The following is a 21,160-nucleotide window of genomic DNA, read 5'->3' on the forward strand; positions in this document are numbered from 1 at the left end:
TGTTTACTTTTTTGTTCCTTGGGGTAGGGACAGGTGAAGATTAAGCAGAAGGATGTAAAACCTAACAGGAAACATTGTTCAGGAAAAAAGGACTGCATAAGAACGAGGATAGATGAATAGTGTCTTATGTAACACGACTGGCACATGAATGAGTTCCTTGGGAATGTAAACACAGAAAGGGACTGTCAGAGAGGTCACAAGATTAGTGACTAAACCCAGTGAATAACTGTGGAAGTCGCTAAGACTTCCCTCTCACCGGTGAGAAAATCAGTGAGGTAAGCAAAACCTGGGTGGGCAGGGAGGTGTAAGCAATGTATTCCTCTGTGCTGTGCCTCTGCCTTCACGGGCGAGTCCAAATCTTGGCTCTGCAGGGCTCAGCACTGGCTTATGCTGATCATTAGCTGATGAGCAATCATCTTCTTGTGGGTAACTGTCAGTGATTGCTACAGCCTATGAGAAAGAACAGCAAATTGGTGCTCTTAGAAATTTAAAATCATGTCAGCAATGACAAAGTTGCTCTTGGATTTCTGTAGAAGAGCCTAAGCTGCATCAGCTGGCTCTGCCTCCAGTTACGTTCAGGTATCGGGCAGTGAAACACTTGTGTCTAAGCAGGCTTGACCATACCAAAATGCTAATTGTAACAATCAGAGGGTGTTACTCTCTGGTAAAATCTTACTGTACGCAAACAGCATTTCTGCTGCTCGCTTCACAAAATACAAGCACAGGTCATTAGCATCAACTGTTGAATTGTCTCCATGGAATCCACTCAACACCAGCTTGTCACTGAGATTCTGGAGATAATGCTTTTTCCAAGCAGAACCTCCAACTCCCTGCCACTCTGGACCCTGGCTGTGATGAATGTGGCATTGCCTGCGGCACACTGGAGCTTCTGACAGTGAGTAAGCCCAAAGATAAGGTGAAAGTCTGGAAAAAGGCAGTACCCTTCTGAAATAAGCTGCACAAGCCAGTAGCTTTCAGAGCGGTGGCTTTATTTGTACACATTGAACAGTACCGTAGGTTCTCTGCTAGGAAAATAAACACAGCAGCTTCAAAACGGCTGTCTCAGAGCTGACCAGTACTCCATTTCAAAGGATTCAAAACCTGACGCCAGAAACTTCATAGAAGGCAATGTCAGGACAGCCTGCTACCAGAAGAAAGTTTCTGCTTAATTCCCCAAGGATGTGACCCTCGGTTTCACAAAACACAAGGGCTTAGGACAGTAATGTACATAGAGAAGGATCTGTATTTCTTACATATATCTTTCTGTACAGCACTATTTACAATATATTGCAAAGATTACAGTCTCTATTTGCTGCCTTTACTGCAAATACTTGCCATAAAAAACAGACTTTGTACTTTTAGTCTGTTGCACTACAGCTGTGGACATTGCCCCTTGCCGTGGCACTGGAGCACCTTGCCACATGTGGCTGTAAACAACAGTTAGCACTACACACCTGTACCCCATTTGACTATTTAAGTTTACACGGCTCTCTAGTCAAACTAAATCATTCAATTTATGACTTGCCCATGCCCTCAGCTCCAGTTCTTCATCTCTCAAAAGACTGGAAAGCCAACTCCATTGCTGAAAGTTCTGTTCATACTGCAATGGCCCACTGTACCTCAGTTAATCACTAGACCTGAAAATCTCACCCCATCCAAAGCACGTTTTCTATAACCACATGGTAAAAAGTAATCTTGAGAATTGTTTTGGGGAAAAAAAAAAAGGTAGTGACTAATGTTAGGAAGCTTTTCTCACTTTGAGGCACAGGACTGTAACACCCAGCAGAAGGAAGGAGAAACCTTTACATGTAACAGTAATGGGAGCTGAACAAAGTCCAGAACTCCCAGGCTTTGGAGAAAACATTGAATTACCCACTCCCAAAATGTGCAGGGAAAGGATTGTCATCTTCTGTTTTCTGGCATACTGGGAAAGGTAGGTTATCAGCTTATCCAGAGCTATTATTTAATCAGAGAGATCTACAGCTTATCAGGAAAAGACCTTAGATAAGTCCACATTGTCTCTGAAGTAAATGACACCTGGGAGAGCTTGGGTTCACCTCTATCAGAGTGTGAACGAAGCCAGGGAAGTCAGTTTGGTAAGTCACCATATCCACACTGAACTGTCCATAAAGACAACAAGAAGGATCCAAAACACATTCAGAACGGGGCCAGTTCTAATTTCACTAACCTCTGCCACAAAACCTTCACTGATTTTGAGAAAGGTTGCTGCTCAGTACTTTCTAGCACATTAAACACTGAACACTCCTGGCCGATGCATCTTTCATCTTAATTTTCAGGAACTGCTCAACAAAAAGAGCAAAACCAAAGGGAAGTTTGAAAATGAACCCAACCATCTTCTTGGGAACAAACCAAAACAATTCTCTTCTGCAGTGAGGCACTGACTTGTAAAGCAAAAGACTTTTCCTGCACTCTGGTCTGTCTGCAGTCACCCATATATTTCAGAGAGAAGCAGTCCTTTGCTCTGACAAATGTATCTAAGTATTGAGGTGCATCCTGCCAACTAAGCACGAGAAATACAGACCCATCAGGTTGTGTTCCAGACTCATACACCAGGACTGTGTCCCTTAAAAACCTACACTGTATAAATCTGGCCATATTAGCAGCATCCTGAGTAGGAGTCTTCTGAGGATCACCTTTTAATAATAATGTAACAAATATACATGGAAATGTCATTATTTAACAAACACATCTCTATCTTCTACCTTCCCCTGAAGCCTGCAGAAAATCACTCATCAAAACCATTTCATTCTCTCTAAACTGGAAAGTGGGTTGGAGAATTATTTTATCTAGAATTGTTATCTGTCTCGACAACTTCAGGCATGTAGACCTTAGTACACCACACTAGAAAATGAAAAGAAATGCCCTGCATTCCTACCCCTTGTAACTGAGAACCATCCAAGGACTGACAGCCACATATGAAAATGCAGTCTGGATCATCTTGCTGTGACTTTAACTTATGCTAGCTGAACTGCCTGAGCACCACTTCAAGAACAGCTCTTCCAGTGCAGAACAAGATAGGTTAAAATAGGTAAAATAGGTTCCTCCTACCATTAATGTTTTGTTGAATCCTGAGTGCTCACTCTTGCCCTTTCCACTTATTCAGACATATTTGCTTGGGGCAGCAAACACTTGAGAACTGCAGCTCAAGTGCTCTCTTGAGCTTGGCATCCACCCAGCTGTGCTAACAGCTGTTTTGGGAGAGGAGAGGCAGTGAAATGAGCTGCTCTGGTGCAGACAGGAGGAATGTGGAGAATGAAAGCTGGTATTTCTGGACGTCTCCCATTGCAGGTCTGGCAGCTAGGTAAGATGGCCACCAGGACACTACATCCCAGGTAACACAAAGTACAGTTTCAACCTCTGCAGGATCTTCAGGTAAAGTCACTATACAGGTGTAATAGCCCTCACAGATGACTGTTGATGTGACTGAAAGGGGAACTGACTTTGGCTTCTACGGTTTTGGAGGGTCATACAGCAAATGAAGTGGACCAGCCTATGTACATGTGAATTGTTCCATTCTGCAAAACTCTGCCTCGTTGTTGTTTCTGAAAGTATCTGGGGCACGATTTTAAAGACTACTTCTCCCCACTGGCTGAGTAATCAACCATCAGAGCACACTAGATGGAGATGAGGTACTCAAATTTGTCATCAATACTCTCAAGAGGGGTGTGGCAGGGATTTAGCTTACAACATGTTTGCCAAGTATCCCAGCTAAAGCCGCCACAGCTAGTCCTCAACAGCCAAGCAAATAACATCTAATGGTGTAAGGACGAGCCCCGGTGAAACAGCACTGTAAGGCAGCCCTTGAACATGCAGGTGGAGCCTGTCTGCCTGCAAGGAAACACCTGACCCAGAAGTCATTGACACTTCATTCCCACTTTCTCCTCTCATCCCCGTTGACAATTCATTGCTTGAAAGAAACAAGTGCAGAACACAAACCTTCTGTTCCAGCCCAGAATGGCATCCTGGGCCATTGAGCTGATGCTGGATATTATCATGGATGGCAGCTTCTTCCACTCTCTGCTTTTTCAGGAGCTTCCATTTCCCACTGCCTTGATGAGACACAGGTCACAGTCTCCACATGTCATCACACTCTTAGACGCCTCTGTGCTTGTGACAAGAGTGAGGCTTCCAGAGGATGGGGGCAAGGGTAGGAGGCAATAATAAAACAGTAAACTTGGACAAAGTAGTCACGAGCCAGAGGGAAAAGTTTCTTCCTGAGTCTGGTTTTGGTCAACTTCGAAGTCAAAGACTCTGAAGAAAGAGGAAAAAAAGTGTCATTTATTATTTATCATACCAAACAAACGTAAAGTAATACTCTACAGCTTTAATTTAGCTGCTCGTGGCTATTGTCACCATAGTAAAGTCTCCTCTCAGAAGATTTCCACTTGAATAATGAACACACACTTGAAAATGTTGCTGAAATTCAAGGTTGAATAGTGTTGATGCCACCCAGGAAGAAGGAAACGTAGGGAATCCCCTTCTTAGAGTCAAGCAGAACTGACAGTGAGAGGAGCTGAACAGCTGAGCTACAGAGGTGAATCCAGGCAACACTGAAGAGTGACGATGCCCACCTCACCGAGTACCTCGATTTTCTGAGGCTCACCACCCGTGCTCAGACTCTGCAATCATCATGCTGATGAAACCTACTAGGGAACCCGATCCCTCAAATAGCTGTTTTATTTACATGGTGTCCCATCAGGTCTTGGAGAGCTCATGGAAAATTAAATAGCTAACATAAAATATGAATGGGATGATCACTGGCCCATAAAAGCCCTGCAGTTCATGAAAGAGGTTTTACATGCAACGAATGCTGGAGCTCAGAAAGCAGGTTTCTGCCACGTCTTCCAAGGAAGGAGCAATGATTTCCATGCCTCTGTGCAAAGCAAGGAACTTTCAAGGATGTGCCTGGGAACACCAGGGAGAACACATCATTCCCCCATGCAGCAGAGGAGTCTTCTACCTATTAATAACCAGTAAACAGAGGCAAATATGTGGATATAGCAGATGCATGCAGACATGCTGCACTGTCAGAGAAAGTGCGGGGCTGAAAGAAGAGCATCTGAGCAGAACAACAGACTTGTTGTGCAGTCACGTGGTGATTACAACTCTCAGCTTAAACGCTGCCCAGTAAGTGTAATATTTAACTTACTGTAGCTCTTGATGACTCAAGTCCTTTATTTTGGGTGCTATCTACAGGTATTTTTAGCTGACCTTTCTGAATTTTCTGGTCCTGTGGCCTAAATGCTAAGTACATTCTCAGTTTCCAGAAGTTATCCTGGAGGCAACCACAGCCTCACTGCTCAGGTCTATCAGATGAGAATCAGCTCTAGCATACTTAAACTTAGTTTTATAATGTGGATGCTCTGGGCCAGTTTTCTCCCAAGCTGCCAAAAATTTTGCTCTCTCAACTTGCAGGAAGAAAGCAATAGGTTTTGCAGAAAAGACTCAGATTTCGAGTGATGCAAATTTCACAGAACTAAAACAAATTTCAAGTAAGGCACATACTCTCTATCAACAGCTCTACCTACACTCCATGATGTTCTCACGCCCCAACTGCAAACTGTCAGAAAGCACACATGTAACCTTTCACATCAAGGTCTACTCATCCAGTTTTTAAATACCACACTGCAGGCTGCAGCACTTATCTTAAGGGCTGCAGGCACAGAAAGGAGAAAAAAACTTTCATCTTCTGCATCACCAATACCAAAGGCTCCACAAATGCAATTCTTTCTCAGGAGACTAGGTACAAAATAGACACTGTTCCTATTAAAACCAGGATATTTGGTTTAGACAAGGATAAATCTGTTCTGCTTCTGCCTGTGAAGTATTTGATTTCTAAACCTAGATGCCACATGTGTGTGGCAAATTAAATAACCATTTAATGTGTGGCACAAGTGTAACATAGCCCGTTTAAAGCAGGAAAGCACCCCTCTAACCAAGGCAAACCACACAATCCATTTCCAGCCACCCGTGACAAGCCATACAGCAAAGGCCACTGCAGCACCACAGTCAAAAGAGACAGAAAACTTAGAGCGTGTGACATGCAGAAGGTCACCTGGAGCAAACTTTTACAACCCAAACAGAAAGCTGGGAGGGAAATAAAACTGCTAGGAGGAGCACTGGCCTCAGCTTTGCTTTCCTGATGCTTGAGGTGCCTTGTATGAGGGGAGGAGAGAGTGAGTGAAAGAAAAGGAAAACTGTGGCCATACAGCACAAGTGCAGCGTGCTCCACTAATAGCTTCAGTTCAGTCTGTTACGTAAGCAACTGTAATTAAGGGTTGTACACCTGTGTAAGTTTTGTACTGGCCCTTACATAGCAGAAATTAGAGCGTCAAGCTATCTACAAAGCAGGAGTCTGCAAAGGGCATGTCTCACAGACACCAGCGCTGTAATCTGATGGGGGGTGGGGTGTCCTGATCTAAATCTGACGTGCTGCATGCATTTATTTGTTTGTATTTTTGTTTTTATAACGACTCGGACTGCTGCTTTGCAAAAAGGCCTTGCAGGAACACCTTTCCTTACAGCCCTGCACGAGAAACCTAAAATACACTGAGACAACTCCTTGCTAACAAGGAAAGAGCAATAAGTAAAACCAAAAGGGCGAGGTTTTGCACACACCTTGAGCTCACCAGGCTGCAACGCAAGCTGGAAGAAGCTATCACGCCAGTTCCTGGATCGCTTTGTTAGCCTCCCTGGCTTTCTTACACGTGTACAGCCATTTGATTATCCGAGCGTTGCGCTCAATCACCGAGGTGCTGCTCGGGACCTGTTCTGTCAGTTCATCCTCTAGCAGCCCCTCATCCCCGCTGTGCCTTGTGAAGTCGCTCTCAGATGTCGCCACGCTAATGCTGCGGAACTTGAAGGAGACGTTGTCAGACATGACGGAGAAATTCTCTCTCCCAAGATCCTCGATGACCTCCTGTTCCAGGCCACAGTACTTGAAAAATGTATCGAATTCGGAGAAGGACTTGGAGTAGCGAGAGCTGATGTCCGACTGCGAGCGATGGAGACCTCTCCTCTTCACCTCCTTCACCTCCTCGGGAGTTATATTCAGTTTTGAGGGTCTCTCACGTTCTCTTGTACATACCTCTGGGGCTTTGGTGCTCACAGCCACAGCTTGCTCCAGTCCATGGGTGCTTGGCTCACGGTCGCTGTCTTTTGAGGAGAGAAGCTCTTTGCTCTCGGTGGCTGTGGCGTCCTCCATGACTCTGGGCATCTCAGGGGAAGTCAGCTGCTTCTCCTTTATGGACCCGTGAAAGATCCTCCTCACCACATTCCCTCGAGAGCTGTCCTGGCCTTGACCTCTCCCAGACTCGCATTTCTGCCGGTAAATCACTAGGGAATCCGGCCGCATCTGCCTCCTGGGGGTGCTGCGCCTGGCTATGGGCGGGCCGTGCTGCAGGGGGGCCCGGCAGGAGTACACCGCCTTGGCCAGCTCCAGGGGCTTCGCGCTCTTCCCTCTCCCCAAGTCCCGGCTGCTTTTTTTGCTCTCCACCGAGCAAGTCTCGCTGCTGCCCTCCGAGGCAGAGCTAAACACGATGACGGGCTCCTGCTTGGTGCTAATTACCTGCTGACTTTTGACGTACTTGGCCTTATCGGCTGCCAGCCTCTCCACGGCACTTCTCCTGCCCGGGCTGCCTGCCTCCATCTGCCTGCGGAGGTACTCGGGACCCTTGTTGAGGAGCCTCAGGGCGAAGGAGGAGTGGAGGTCGGAGATGGCGTGCATCCTCACGGCCCGGGAGAGTTCAGTTGGCATAGCAGTTTCAAGGACGCGGATCCTGCTCCCAGTCTTGTGAGAGAAAGAAAAGAAACAAAGGGGGCAAAAAAGTAAACAAGAATTTAGAAGGCAAAAAAGAAAGGCAGAGGGAAGGCTGGTTGTAGGAGACGGCAGCTGCGCCCCTCCGACGGCACAGCTGCACCCGCGCCTCCCGGTCCCTGCCGCTCGCCCGCGTCCGCCTCCTTCCCGGCCGCGTCCGCCTGCAGCCCCGCCCGCCCCACCGACAGGGCACAGCCAGTCCCGCCTCCCAGCCGGGCCCCGGAACCTCGTCGGGGCGGGCAGGCTGCTGCTGCTGCGGCTGGGAGGCTCCTAGAGCGGAGGGTGCTGCGGGGTGCCGGCTTCACCGGCCTCTGGAGCGCTCCCTAGATCACCCCCCGCGGAAGCGGCTTCTACCGAGACACCTCCTGTGCACAAGGCGCTGAGGGTTCTGCGTGATCCGGCAGATGCCAGAGCACCTTCCCCTGAGAGGCCGATATACAATCGTAGAATCATTAACGTTGGAAAAGACCTCTTAAGATCACGCACTCCACCTGTCAAGCCAACACCACCATGCCCGCTAAACCGTGTCCCAAAGTGCCATGCCTATGCTTTTTGGGAACGCCTTCAGGGATAGACTCCACCAACTCCCTGTCCAGTGCCTGACCATTCCTTACACCCAACTTAAAGACCCCCTGGCACAACGTGAGCAATGGCCTCTTGTCCTATGACTTGTTACTTACAGCTCCCACTGCTCCCTAACAGCCTTGAGAGGACACATTGCCCCTGGGCGTGGGTACCTAGGTGTGCCAGGTGTTGTGCTCTGGGGGTGTTTCTGTCATTGTGGTTTTTAGGAAAGGAAGTGACTCAGGCTTCCAAGGTACAGCCGTGGAGCTCGGCATGGAGGTAGACAGCAGCCTCTATGCCTCCAGCTGCTGCCAGCAGCATCCAGTCCTGCCCAGGAAGGCATTTAGAATCACAGAATCATTTCGGTTGGAAGACCTTTGAGGTCATCGAATCCAACCCTATCTGCAAAGGCTGGTGCTAAACCGTGTCCTGCAGCACTACATCTCTGTGTTTTTGAAACACCTCCAGGGTTGAGGATTCAGTGACATCCCTGGGGAGTCTGTTCCAGTCCTTGAGAACCCTTCCAGTCAAGAATTTTCTTCTAATGTCTAATCTAAACCTCCACATAGCTCTGTGCATTTTAGTTTGTGATTGTAGCAGTTTCTTGTATTTGTGTCTCTTAGCTTTAAGAACTTAATAAAACCAAATACCCCCCCCCCCCCCCCAAGCCACCACCAACAGAAACAAAAACTACAACCCACCAGATGTGATTTGTTTGCATTCATTTGGAATAATGAGAAGAATGAACATATATATGAATTAACTTATCTATCAAGGCTATTTATTCACTCCTTGCCACATGCAAAAGTCACTAGCAAGAGCAGATCTTGTACATTTTAGTCACTGGATGATAGGGTCTTGTGCTTAGAGTTCATATATTGTGTTAGGAGGAGAGGAAATGGCCTCAGGTTGCACCGGGCAGTGTTTAAATTCAGTCACTGAAAGAGTGGTCATGCACTGGAATGTGCTTCCCAGGAAGGTGGAGGAGTCACCATCCCTGAAGGTGCTGAAAATATATCTAGACTTGGCACTTCAGGACGCAGTTTAGTGGGCATGGTTGACGGTTGGACTTGAGCTTAGGAGGTCTTTTCCATCTGAAACGGTGGCTCTGTGGTTCTATGATTCTGTATATAAACCCAACTGACTAAAAATGATTGTTTGGGATAAAAAAAAAAAAAATTAAATAAAAAAAAAAAATTAAGGCAATTTTCCTTCACTTAAAATTACCTTGGTTTTGAAGGCATGCCTGGAAGAAACTCTTCATTTTCAGCCTATTTCCACCCCCCTCTCACTGAAAAAGGAAAATTTGAGTTTTGATTTTCCACAAAGTGCATGCCACAAGAAATCCCTCATGTGAAAACCACAACAGCTCTTTTCAGCTGACTTTTTTGATAAGTGAGATACTTCTCTCTATGTCTCCTGAATGCTGGTACCAACATCTAAAGTGGTAGAAGAGGCTTCCAGGGTCAGAAAACCTTGTGAGCAGCAGCATTTTTCAACTTTGTCTCCCCTATGATAAGGTACATTAATGTAACAGCTGCACAGTTACCTCTTATTTTAAATACATTTAGGTCACATATTTAAGAACTTAAATACATCTAAGTTTAAAATATATTTATGTTATTAGAGTCATTTACAATTACATCTCTTGAAATCAGCTCTTATATTTATGGATAGGCTCTTACAATGTTCAAAGAAGAAAGAGTCATTGCATCTCTTCATTCTGGAAAGCAGAGTGAAATAAAGTGTATTATGAGAGCATCAAGCAAATGAGCTTTGCCTCTGGCCCAGCACAGGCTTGAGAACAACAAAAATGAAATAAAAATGGCACAGTGGCCCTTATCTCTCAGCCTGCCATCTGGCGTCAGTCCCTCTCTGCCATCCGTGCATCAGGTAAAGGCAAGAGAAGCAAATCCTGCGCACATTAAGCCTTGGCTGACAGCAGAAGTTTTCTCATGGAAGGGATGTTCTACAGAACCGAAATTTCATAACAGAAAAGCTTCTCAAACACTGAAATGGGCTCCTGGGGGAAGTAGTTGAATCCCTACCCCTAGAGGCGTTTAAAAGAGGCAGAGATGTGATGCTGAGGGACATGATTTAGCACCAGACTTGGTAGAGTTAGATAATGGTCTGACTTGAGCATCTTAAAGGTCTTTTCCAACAAAAATATCTCTGAGTCTCCTGGTATTTAGAGTTATTGCTAAATACAAACCACAGAATTCTGTGGAGGCACAACAAACCACTTCTCACTGCTTTTGTCTGTCTGGGGCATGTTTTCCCGCTGCTGGAGACTGGGGAGCTGCTGCGGCGTGACTGCAGGCAGACAGCCTGATGTATGCAAAGCTTAGGTCATTACTGTCTACTGCTCCCAGCCTATTCCCTGTGTCACTGACACTGATTTATAGTGGTCAAAGGGCAAAAATAAAGCAATGGTAGTGGGAGGAAAAAAGCAAGAAGAGAGAAGGCGGCAGAGCTCAGGCCCTAACAGAAATGGGATATCCCCGTTTTGGTCCCCCAACACGGCTTCCTTCCAGGACTGAGGTCGCTCCTCAGCAGCAGCCCTCAGTGTTGGGCTCAGGTGCTGCCTGGAAAGCAGAAGCATCCCTGGGCAGAGGTGGTTCCCTTTTGATGTGACATACTGAGCGGTGCCACTGGGTGTCCTGTTTGCTGCGTTCAGGATACATAAACCAGTCACATAGTGGAAGGGAGCAGTTTCAAACCAGCTGTGTCCAGGAGGCGAATTTCGCACCCTTCAACGTCAAATCAGCGAGAGTCACGACTAACCCTCCGATTCATACAGCAGGAGCATGCCTGCACACCTTCGGCAAGAATTTTGAGACTTGGAGCTTCAGCACTGCACAGTAAATATCTCGGTAGCGGGAAACCTGCATCACTTGTGTCCTCTTTTATCCTCTCCCACCGCTGCCACATTGCTTAGCATCCTTTCCCACCCCCGCAGTTACAGGTTGTTTGCTTCATTAGATCACTTAGTGCCTTAGCGAGGAAATACCTTCCGCCTAAAATCAGTCTGGCTTTTTCACACCTGTCACGCTTTCCCATTAGCCATTCTCGGTTTCTTTTGTAGGGTTATTTGGGAACCCTCCACGTGTATCTCTTTCCATGCTGAAGAAACACCGTGGATCTCAGCAGGGATGTGTGAGTTACATCCAGGTGATCTGTGTCAGCGTACGAGGGGCTTGTTAAAACAAAGAACAGAAGAAAATGGATGGAATAACAAAACGAGAGCAAGAGATGAGAGGAAGCACAAGCGAAGAATAAGTTTCTCTGACACTACAGAGCTGTGTTTTAACTCAGCTGTTGTGTGTGGCTTCACTGGCACAAGGCATTGGTTTGCGTTGTGCAGCTGAGCCATGCCCGACTCAAGAACACCCTGCCATTTGTATTTCAGGAGTCTCCTAAATGCGCTCCAGCACCACCCGAGCTCTGCACAGACACAGAAGAGCATTCTCAATGCTCTTGGGATGACCTGACTACAAATTCTTGATTTAAAGAAATTTATCTGGAAAGTGATAAGAGATTTCTTCTAATCTGATTGACTCTGAAGATTAAATAACATCTTGGATAATGAGAGTAAAATGGCTTAGCTGTTCTGTATAATTATATCAATCCCAAAGCTGTACAAGACAAATAAATAGCAGCTCTGGTATTCAAGCCCCATTAGGTTTGTGTTGCAGCAGCCACGTTAAACAAAATCACAGATTCAGTCAGATTTTATCATGTTGGTGTTGCAAGAGCTGCTCTGGATGGGATCACTCAGTTATTGGTACTGCAGGGCTTTTTCTGGGAACCAGTGGTCCAGATTTGGTCAATAAACAGCTCCACCCCTGCCCTTCAAGCATGAACTCAGGTGCCTGTGTGAGAGTCCTGCAAGATGTGCAACCCCATCTTAAGCTGGGATATGCCTACTTCTGGCTGCTAGACCACAGGTATTCCCATGCCACTCCTGTTTCCATCTCTGACAAAGAAGATTAAATGAGCAGAAAAGAGCTGGAAGTGTAGGAGAAGTAATCTCTTATTCTATATGAGTGTTCAGTGTCCAAACAGGAATTTACCTGAAGGAAATATGCTTCTACCTATTTGTTATTTTCTGTCTTTGCAAGTACAGCTGGTGCAGGAGCCTTGTTTATGGCACCCTCTCTATAAACCAACCTATATGTTTAGGACTTTCTAAGATACCCTTTGTAGAGCAAAGTAAAAAGGGAAGCCTTTCCTGGTTTTCTAAAGGAGATCCCCCAAGCCTCACGGTGTCTTACTAGAGGTGCGTGATGGTGAGCTAAACCAAGGGATGGTGTTGTGACTCAATAGGTACAAGGGGGATAGAGAGGAAATGTGAGCATTCATCCCCTTGTTCCCATGATAGCTTTACTCTGGGGGCCTCCAGCCAGCATCCTTCAGGACATGCAAGTCCCCTGGGTGCTGCTCAGAGACATTCACCCCTGGAGCCTCTCCAGAGGACTGCATGAACAGGACTGTCCCAGGTCTGTCTCCTTCTTCACCCTAGAGCCTCAGGCAGGTGATGTAGTCTCCAGTGCTAGCAGCAGAACAAGTAAGACCCTTAATTTTTGAATGTTTTGGACAAGATGATCCCTCTCCTCTCTCACACATGGTAATTATGTCTCAGGAATAACACAGGATTCTGGAGCAGAGCAGTGCAGGGTGGGTGTAGACTGGCTGTAGATGTGGGTAGTGTGGGCATGAGTATGGGTCCTCCTTTCACTCTCTGCTACCCCCCTCCACCTAGGGTACTGGAGTCAGTCCCAGGACCTAGGGGATTTGACAGTGTAGCTGTAAGCCATCAGCACACTCAGAGAGGGAGATTAAGTGAAGTCAGCACAGATCATAACATCACAGGGAAATTCAGGTTGAAGGCAACCTCATAAGGTCTCCAGTTCAACCTCCTGCTCTAAGCAGGGTCAGCTGTGAGGCCAGAGCAGTAAAAATAAAAACAGTGTTGTGAGGAAGGCTTACATAAAGACCAATCAGTTTTTGCAGAACAAGAGGAACAAGGTTTAAAAAACCAAGCTGATGATTTCATAGTCTTGAGAAATGGATTTAATTTCTCTTTTTACTGAGATCCTTTTGTTTGTTTGTTATATAGACCTAGGGCTTCCACTTCATCTATTTCATTGATCTTTAAATTACCTAGAACGTCTTTAGACATACAATAAAGAAATTATAGCAATATTAAACCCAAACAACATATAAAGAAATAAGCTATGCTTTTTTGTGTGTGTGTGGTCTAAAGTAACTATTTGCTCCTGCTGAAAATCAGCCCTTGCTGGAGAGAAAGGTGACCTCAGTTTATTGTTCTTTGGCTTTGAATAGGAAGTCTCTATTATTTTAGTACAAGCCAAAGTTAGAAGGAAACCTACAATGTAAGCCTAATAGAACTAATTTCTTGTTATTAAAAGTTAAAAAGTAACTAAAGATAGTCATTAAAAAAATGACTTTAAAGTTTCCCTTGGAAAATGGCCTCCATTACCACACTTGCTACCTCCCACTAGGAAAACCTCACCCCCTAAGAAAACCACTTTGAAAACATTTTAATGATTAAACTGTGTTGTGGTTTTTTTTTTTCCCTCTGACATCACAAGGAATTGTTTCATTATTTCATTGACCTGTTCAGGATCTGTACCCCAGGATCTTACAAAAAGAAAGAAAATAATACACAAGCTCGAGCCACACAGTGCACTGTAGAAAAAAGTTTAGCTGAAATCCCTAATCTGGTTTGAGACTGGTACTAAGTAACAAACAGATGCTTTTCATTATTAGCATTCTGGAAATTGCATTGCCAGGAAAAAATATTTCCCAAGCCCCATAGTCACAAATTTGTCTTATCTGGAATTTGTGCATCATGAGTGGTTCTCCTGGTGACCCCAATCACAGAGCCAATTTGATCCTTCCAATTTTATTGCAGTGAGCACCCTGCTCAGACCAAACCAGAGCACTCTCCCAGAAGAGGAAGGTGGTGTGCAAATGGGCACTGACACATCTAGTCAAATCTCCTCTTGAGTCTCCTGCTGCCTCTGTGTGTTGTGGGTGTTCAACGCTGGAACATTTCAGGAGTAGACAGGGTGACATTTGAATTAGTACCATCTCTTTTCCTAATACAAGTCCCTCTGAGGCTGGAAGAGAAAATCCAACCATCACTGAGGTTTTGCTGAGTGGTGGCAGCTCCAGCAGGGAGAGCAGGGCTCTGATGGGTGTACACCCACCGGGGGCCTCTGCAAATCCAGCTCTGGCTCTGTGTGCTTCACTGTGTTATTTGGAACTACCCTTGATCTGATTTCATCAGAGCCAACATTTGCTGAACCATTTGTGAATCACTTGATGCTTGCAGAGACTTGTTAAGAGCACCAAAGTCATCTGCCAGACCACATGTTTCCAGCTTCCTTTTCTTTCCCTTCTTGAGCCTGCTGCTTCAGCCAGCTTAAACTATACTAGGATGGCAGGGGTGAAGAGACATGGTGTAAAGTAACTGTGTCCTCATTGCTTTTCCTGCAAAAGCCAAGACTTTCTACGTGCTGCCTCACTGTGCTGTCTCACTGAATGCTGTTAAGCTATAAAGAGCACCAGCCCCTACTGGCTTCAGTCAGAGATAAGGATACACAGCAACAGGCAAGTTTGTTTGTTTGCTCAGAGATGCAATCACTCAAGAGAAAAAATAACTTTCATCCTGTTGAGCCAGCCAGAGACACCAGTGCTTGTTCAACCTATACAAAGGCTTTTGGAAGGAGATGAATACTACAAAGAGCTTAACTTATTACTTAACTAATTGTAATTCTTTTTAATAATGCAGTGGAAGGTGAGAGGAGGCAGATGTTAGGGATATTAAGAAAAAATTCTTCACTTAAAAGTAGTCAGGCATTGGAGCAGGCTGCCCAGAGAGGTGGTGGGGTGACCATCCCTGGCCATTAAAGCAGGGTGCAAACAGTACTTCTGACCCTTCAAAGCCAGCAGTGGTCTCTGCAGTGAAGAATGCATTTTCTTCCACGTGAAGATGAGTGTTCCTTCCACACAAACATGAATTTTCCTTCCACTTCAATCTGATCTGACCCTTAAGATAAAATGTTTCTGTTCTGCCTGGTACTGCGCCTCTGATTGGCAGCCCTGGCACACTACTGCACAGGTCTGAAGCTGGCCCTTGACCACTTTTGACACAGCACTGAGTTCTTTGTGGCTCAATATAAGGAATGGAAGTGGGAGCTGTGTTCACTGGCACAACAGCAGCAAGGTTTGTTTTTTTTTGCCAGCCAGATGCAGCTACTCATCCCCAGGTTAGCAGTGTGCGGCTTGTGGCAAGGAGTGTAAGGCTATCGGCAAAGACACTGGGCTAAAGCTTTGTGCTGGGGAAGGCTGCGATACATTCACTGACACACACTGCCGTTGTTTCATTTTATCTCAGTCAGAGCACACGAGCCCTGCTGTCCATCTTTTCTCTTCCCTTCTCCCTCTCAGCTCTCCTGCTCTCTTATTCTTCTCATTCCCTTCCCACTGTCACTCCCTGTCTTTGGCCCAGCCGTCAGCAGCCAGCAGGACAAGTGGCTTTCCCTGCCACGCTTGTGCTAATTGGGGTCTGATGAGAGGCATTTGCTTACCCCTTGGTACTTATGACTGCCCACCTGGAGCTCTGGCTCACTCTCAACTTTCCATGTCTCTCAGCTCTTCCAAGAGAGCAGATGCTCCCTTGCTTCCCCATGGAGAACAGCTGACTGCTATCATTGTCATGTCATGGACTCGCTTGTGCTTTGTGCCACCTGGCCAGGATGCTTGGAGTACTCCACCAGGATCCTGCTCCACAGGAACAGCCTCTCTCTGCAACAGAAACCATAATTGCCCCCTCAGAACAAAACTAACCAGTTCTGCCCTGGTCACTGTGTAAAACTCCCCACTCAGTACAAGATGCAATCCAGTTCATCCTCCAGGTGGTTTCTTCATTCCTTTTTATTGGGTCCTACTCTAACCATATGATAAGGGAAATTTCAGCTTCATTGTAAGAAATCACCAAAGTTTTGTTTTCCTTGCAAGCAAAGGAATGTCTTTAGCTTGTAGTGCACTGTTTGTAGAGCTTGTTGTGGCCATTTGGTGCGTGGTCACTGGGGACACACACAGACTCACTAACAACTCCACCTTAATTAGAGCCAGATCCCAGCTTTCTCACAGGCCAGCAGAAACAATACACATCTGTCAAACACAAGGCTTCTCCCAACGAATGGGTTGGGAACGAGTAAGAGCAGAAAGAGGGAAAACTCGGTTGTCACTTAGATGTCTTAAATTTATTACTTTTAAATCTTAAGATACTGCAATTGGCTTTAATCAATTTATCTCTTAACTGCATCAAAGCAGCTGCAGTTAGTAGAAGATGCTGAACACTCATTTTGAACAGTGCCTCCTGTGAGCTATTTATCCATGCAGTGCTCTGCTGGAATGCAACCAGCAGAAATAACGCCTGATGGGCTTGTGCAAAGCCCTCCTAAGGTACCTGGTGTCGCCAAGGCAGGTCTGTAAACCGGCCCCTGCGGCACAGGGCTGTGTGTTTGATCTGAGATCTTTGAAACCTGGCATGTGGCCTGAGGGGGAAGCCTCTCATGTGGCCTGTGTCCCCACCTCGGTAGCCTCGCAGCGAGCCCTCAGAGCAGGCGAGGCTGCAGCGCAGCGGCGAGCGGGCGGGACGCAGCGTTCCGCGCCCGCGTTCACCGCCTGCGCGGCTGCATATGCGCCAGTAACCGCACCGGTAACCGCGCCGGTAACCGCGCCAGTAACCGCGCCAGTAACCGCGCCAGCGGCGGCCGCGCAACGAGGCAGCGCGACCGGCGCCGCTGCTGGCCCGGGACCCTGCTGTGCTTTGAGACCCCGGATCTCCCTCTGCTGATGCCGAAGGACGCTGGGGGGTGGCAGAATGGGTACCGTGTTTGCTGCCCCACGAGGCCGTGGCGTGCAGCTATCCTGTTCTGACTCAAATGCCACCAGATGCCTCTGCTTATGCAACTTGCTCCCAGGGTAACACTGGAGTGGTTTGGGTGTTCACCGCCCCCCTGCACTTCGGAAATCAGCCAGACTGGACTCGGCTGCTCTGGAAATGGAACGAAGCTTACTATTTACAGCTTAGCAGAACGTACAAGCAGATAGTTACAGTGCATACAGTTATAGACAGACTTATGCAAGGTAAAAGGTAATACAAAACCACAGTACCCCTCCCAAGAAACCTGAGTCCCCAGGAGGGGCTCCCAACCACCCTTCCACCTTCTCCCACCCCTCAACCCTACCCCAGACGTTGCCTTGTGCCCCAAAGAAGAATGGAGGGTTGGCCAGGAGGGTTAGGAAGCAGGTGGATTAATCAGAGAGTCAGAGGGTGAGGTTAGAGAGAAATGCAGCTCAAAAGCCCAGGCTGTGCCCAAACACCGAATGCCTCATCTATGTTTATTCTCTTGCTCTTATACATCTCAGCAATCCTATGAGTGAAGTAGACATCACCTTTGTTTCTCTTTCACAGCCCGCGATCCAATCCTTCTCACCTAAACATGCTAGCACAAACTAGCACAAACATCAACACTGTACACGTCTACATTTGAACCAGTCCTCCTGTGTCACTGCCCTCTGCACCCCCGTTGCTTGCTGGTGATATCTGTGCTATTAGGAGATGAATTGTGCCTTGTGGTACCTCTTTTACTGCCTCAGAACTGCCAAGTGATGGGCTTCTACGCAAATATCTGCAGCTTTTTCTGAGAAGATGCCTGCTTTAGGAGGATTGTGTGGAGAATTTTGCAGAGGAGGATGTTGGGTGTAGCCCTGGTGCTGTGCGGTGAAGCCTCTCCATGCTACTCCCGCCCTACTGCTCGTCTTGTACCTACACTTTGCCCTTTGGTCAGGGCTTTTGGCGGTTTTCTAGTATGCCCTCAGCTGGTACTGCTGTCAAGTTCATCTAGGGTGTGGTCCAGGCACAATGAGCACACTCCATCTGAATTAGGGAAATAAAAAGGTATGGGAAGATAAGGGGCTTCAGCAAATCACCGTAGAATGGGTGTTGTTGTTGTTTACTTATTTAGTTCCTTGGTCTGGGATTGCTCTGAAATTAAACCAGCAGAGCTGACAGAAGAGCTGGCAGTTCTGTCTGAGGGCATGCCTGCAAGGAAAAAACGTTCTGCAGAAAACCACAGTGTGAGTTTGCAGTGCAAACAGCACAATGAAGGTCTCTCTCTTCTTATTGCCAGGCTGGATGAGGCTCTGGCCAGCCTAATCTAGGGTGGGGTGTCCCTGCCCATGGCAGGGGGTTGGAACTAGGTGATCCTTGTGGTCCCTTCCAGCGCTGATTCCATGGTTCTATGATACCTGCCTCATTACTCTAAGTGCGTGTACAGGCAATGATTATTTTGCATTTGGCCTTTTGTCTCCAGACTAGTGTGTTCCTGGATTCCACATACTGCCCACATGCTTCAGGAAATCTATATCATACAGACAACCAAATCTCATCCATTAAATAAAATGCAAGCATCTTTCTTTCCTGAGCTAATAGTTGTGCTTCACAGTTTCTCACTCTCCATTTTGTTCATCCTGAAAAAAAAAGGGTATTTTTAGCAAAAAGCCCCACAAACAAACAAACAAATCAAACCAACCAACCGAAGCAGACAACAAAGATCACAAACAAACCCCAACAAAAACCAAACCAAACCAAACCCCGAAGACCAAAACCCACCAGCCAAACAAAATAACCCTAACAATCAAGAAAGAAAGAAGTAGCTGGTACTTTATGTTTGAATAGTTTAGCTGGGCTTTGTAATGAAGTCCTAATGCCTCACACAGCCTCAAGCTACGCCAGGGGAGATTTAGGCTCGAGGTGAGGAGAAAGTTCTTCACTGAGAGAGTCATTGGACACTGGAATGGGCTGCCCGGGGAGGTGGTGGAGTCGCCGTCCCTGGAGCTGTTCAAGGCAAGGTTGGACGTGGCACTTGGTGCCATGGTCTAGCCTTGAGCTCTGTGGTAAAGGGTTGGACTTGATGATCTGTGAGGTCTCTTCCAACCCTGATAATACTGTGATACTGTGTGATACTGTGATAATGATCCTACAGTGCTGTCAGCATAGTGTGGTTCTTTTCCTGTATATTCCCATTTTCATCTCTCTGATTCTCTGAACATAATTTCCTAGCTGAATAAATCCTGCAACAAACAGAGGATCTTTGGCTGGCAAAAGGCACAGGTAGCATTTGTCTTTAAAGAGGTTCTGAGTGAGTATGCACTACAAAAATGAAGAATGCCAGGAGCTGTCAGTTTGCTAACCATGATTTATTTGACCAGGATTATTAATGACCTTGTTTGGACAGTTAATTTCTCACTTTTCTTTAGCTGGAGCCTAACTGATATAGCTACCAAGACTAAAATGTATCCTGGTGCTTAACCGAATCCTGAGCAAGCTCACTTACATAGCAGAGTTTAGACAAAGGAGGAGGAACAAACTCAGATGCTTAATTGGAACCGTTGGTGTTGTGTGTAGGGACAGGAGAGAAGAACAAAGACAGACACAGCTAGCAAAAGAAGGGTACCTGCTGGAGAGCATGAATCTTACTTCCAAAATAACAACAGAGCCTAGGATGTCTGTGTCCTGGTGCCCTGCCTCCACAACAGTACGCAACACAGCCTAGGGTTTGAGAACTGCTTTCTCCTCCTGAAATAAATGTCATAGGCAATGCTTCCAAAGACCTTTTAAAGAATTTAACACAGGGAAACAGAACTGATGTGTATGATTTTATTCAGCCGAAATTGTACTTTTGAATGCTTGTTTGACTTATTTGGAAAGATCTTTCTGGCAGCAGTAAATTGTTGTTCAGAAGCAGGCCTTGCTTTCGCTGACCTGAAAAAGCTGCCTTCTGTTACAGCACCTGTTTGGAAACAACACACTGCACGGTCTTTGACCCTCTTTCCACTGTCTGATGAGCAGTTTTGAGGTCAGTTGGTTGAGACTAGAGGTGAGTTATTAGTTAGTTCACACTCTTTTTTTTGTTTGTTTGGGTTTTTTTAGCATAGTGATTACAAAACCAATTACAATTTCAGTATGGCCACCCTCTGGAGACATGTGCTGTATGGAAAAGACGTTTGGAAAACCATAGAATCATAGAATGCACTGGGTCAGTGGAGACCTTTAAGGGTCATCTTGTCTGACCCCACTGCAGTAACACTGCAGTAAGCAGCGACATCCCCAACTAGATCAGCTTGCTCAGAGTGCCATCAAATCTGACCTTGAGTGTCTCCATGGATGGGGCCTCCACCACCTCCCTGAGTAGGCTGTTCCAGTGTTTCTCCCCTCTTGTACAAAACAACTTGCTATTGTCCAATTGAAAACTGCCCTGCTCTCGCTAAAAGCCATGGCCCCTTGTCCTAGTTCTACTTAGTGAGGTAGCGTGCTCACAACCCCTCCTTTCCTCCTCCTTGTGGAGTTGGGATGGGGGAAAGAGACATGGTGCAAGAAGGGGCAGGAGAAGACCCTTTCCCGCCTAGGCTGGGGTCGGCTCACATGGCCCCTTCCCCATGTTGTGTGTAAGAGCTCCCACACTTCAGCGAGCCAGGGATGTAATGGGTTGAGTTGTCCTGCTTCTTTTGGTGTCATTTGACACAGTTACATACAAGGGGAGCGAGCCGAAAAGCGTTCGCTGTTCTTCCCACTGCTGCTCCTCAGGAAGTACTTCCTCAGTGTCCTCCTAGGTCTCCTTCTCCTGGAGGGCTTGCTATAAGGTCTCCTTGGAATCT

General features: G+C 46.5%; 1 protein-coding gene across 1 annotated transcript; it reads right to left on the minus strand.

Moving 5' to 3' along the window:
* Positions 1–968: 968 nt before the first annotated feature.
* FAM110C (family with sequence similarity 110 member C) lies at positions 969–7,980 on the minus strand. Its single transcript, XM_064145898.1, has 2 exons — positions 6,640–7,980; positions 969–4,272 (listed from the first exon to the last, which is right to left on the minus strand). Exon 1 carries the CDS (start codon positions 7,775–7,777, stop codon positions 6,680–6,682), a length of 1,098 nt encoding a protein of 365 aa, XP_064001968.1. The 5' UTR covers positions 7,778–7,980; the 3' UTR covers positions 969–4,272; positions 6,640–6,679.
* Positions 7,981–21,160: the final 13,180 nt, after the last annotated feature.

Source organism: Pogoniulus pusillus, chromosome 7 (genome assembly GCF_015220805.1).
Source record: "Pogoniulus pusillus isolate bPogPus1 chromosome 7, bPogPus1.pri, whole genome shotgun sequence".
Lineage (NCBI taxonomy): Eukaryota > Metazoa > Chordata > Aves > Piciformes > Lybiidae > Pogoniulus > Pogoniulus pusillus.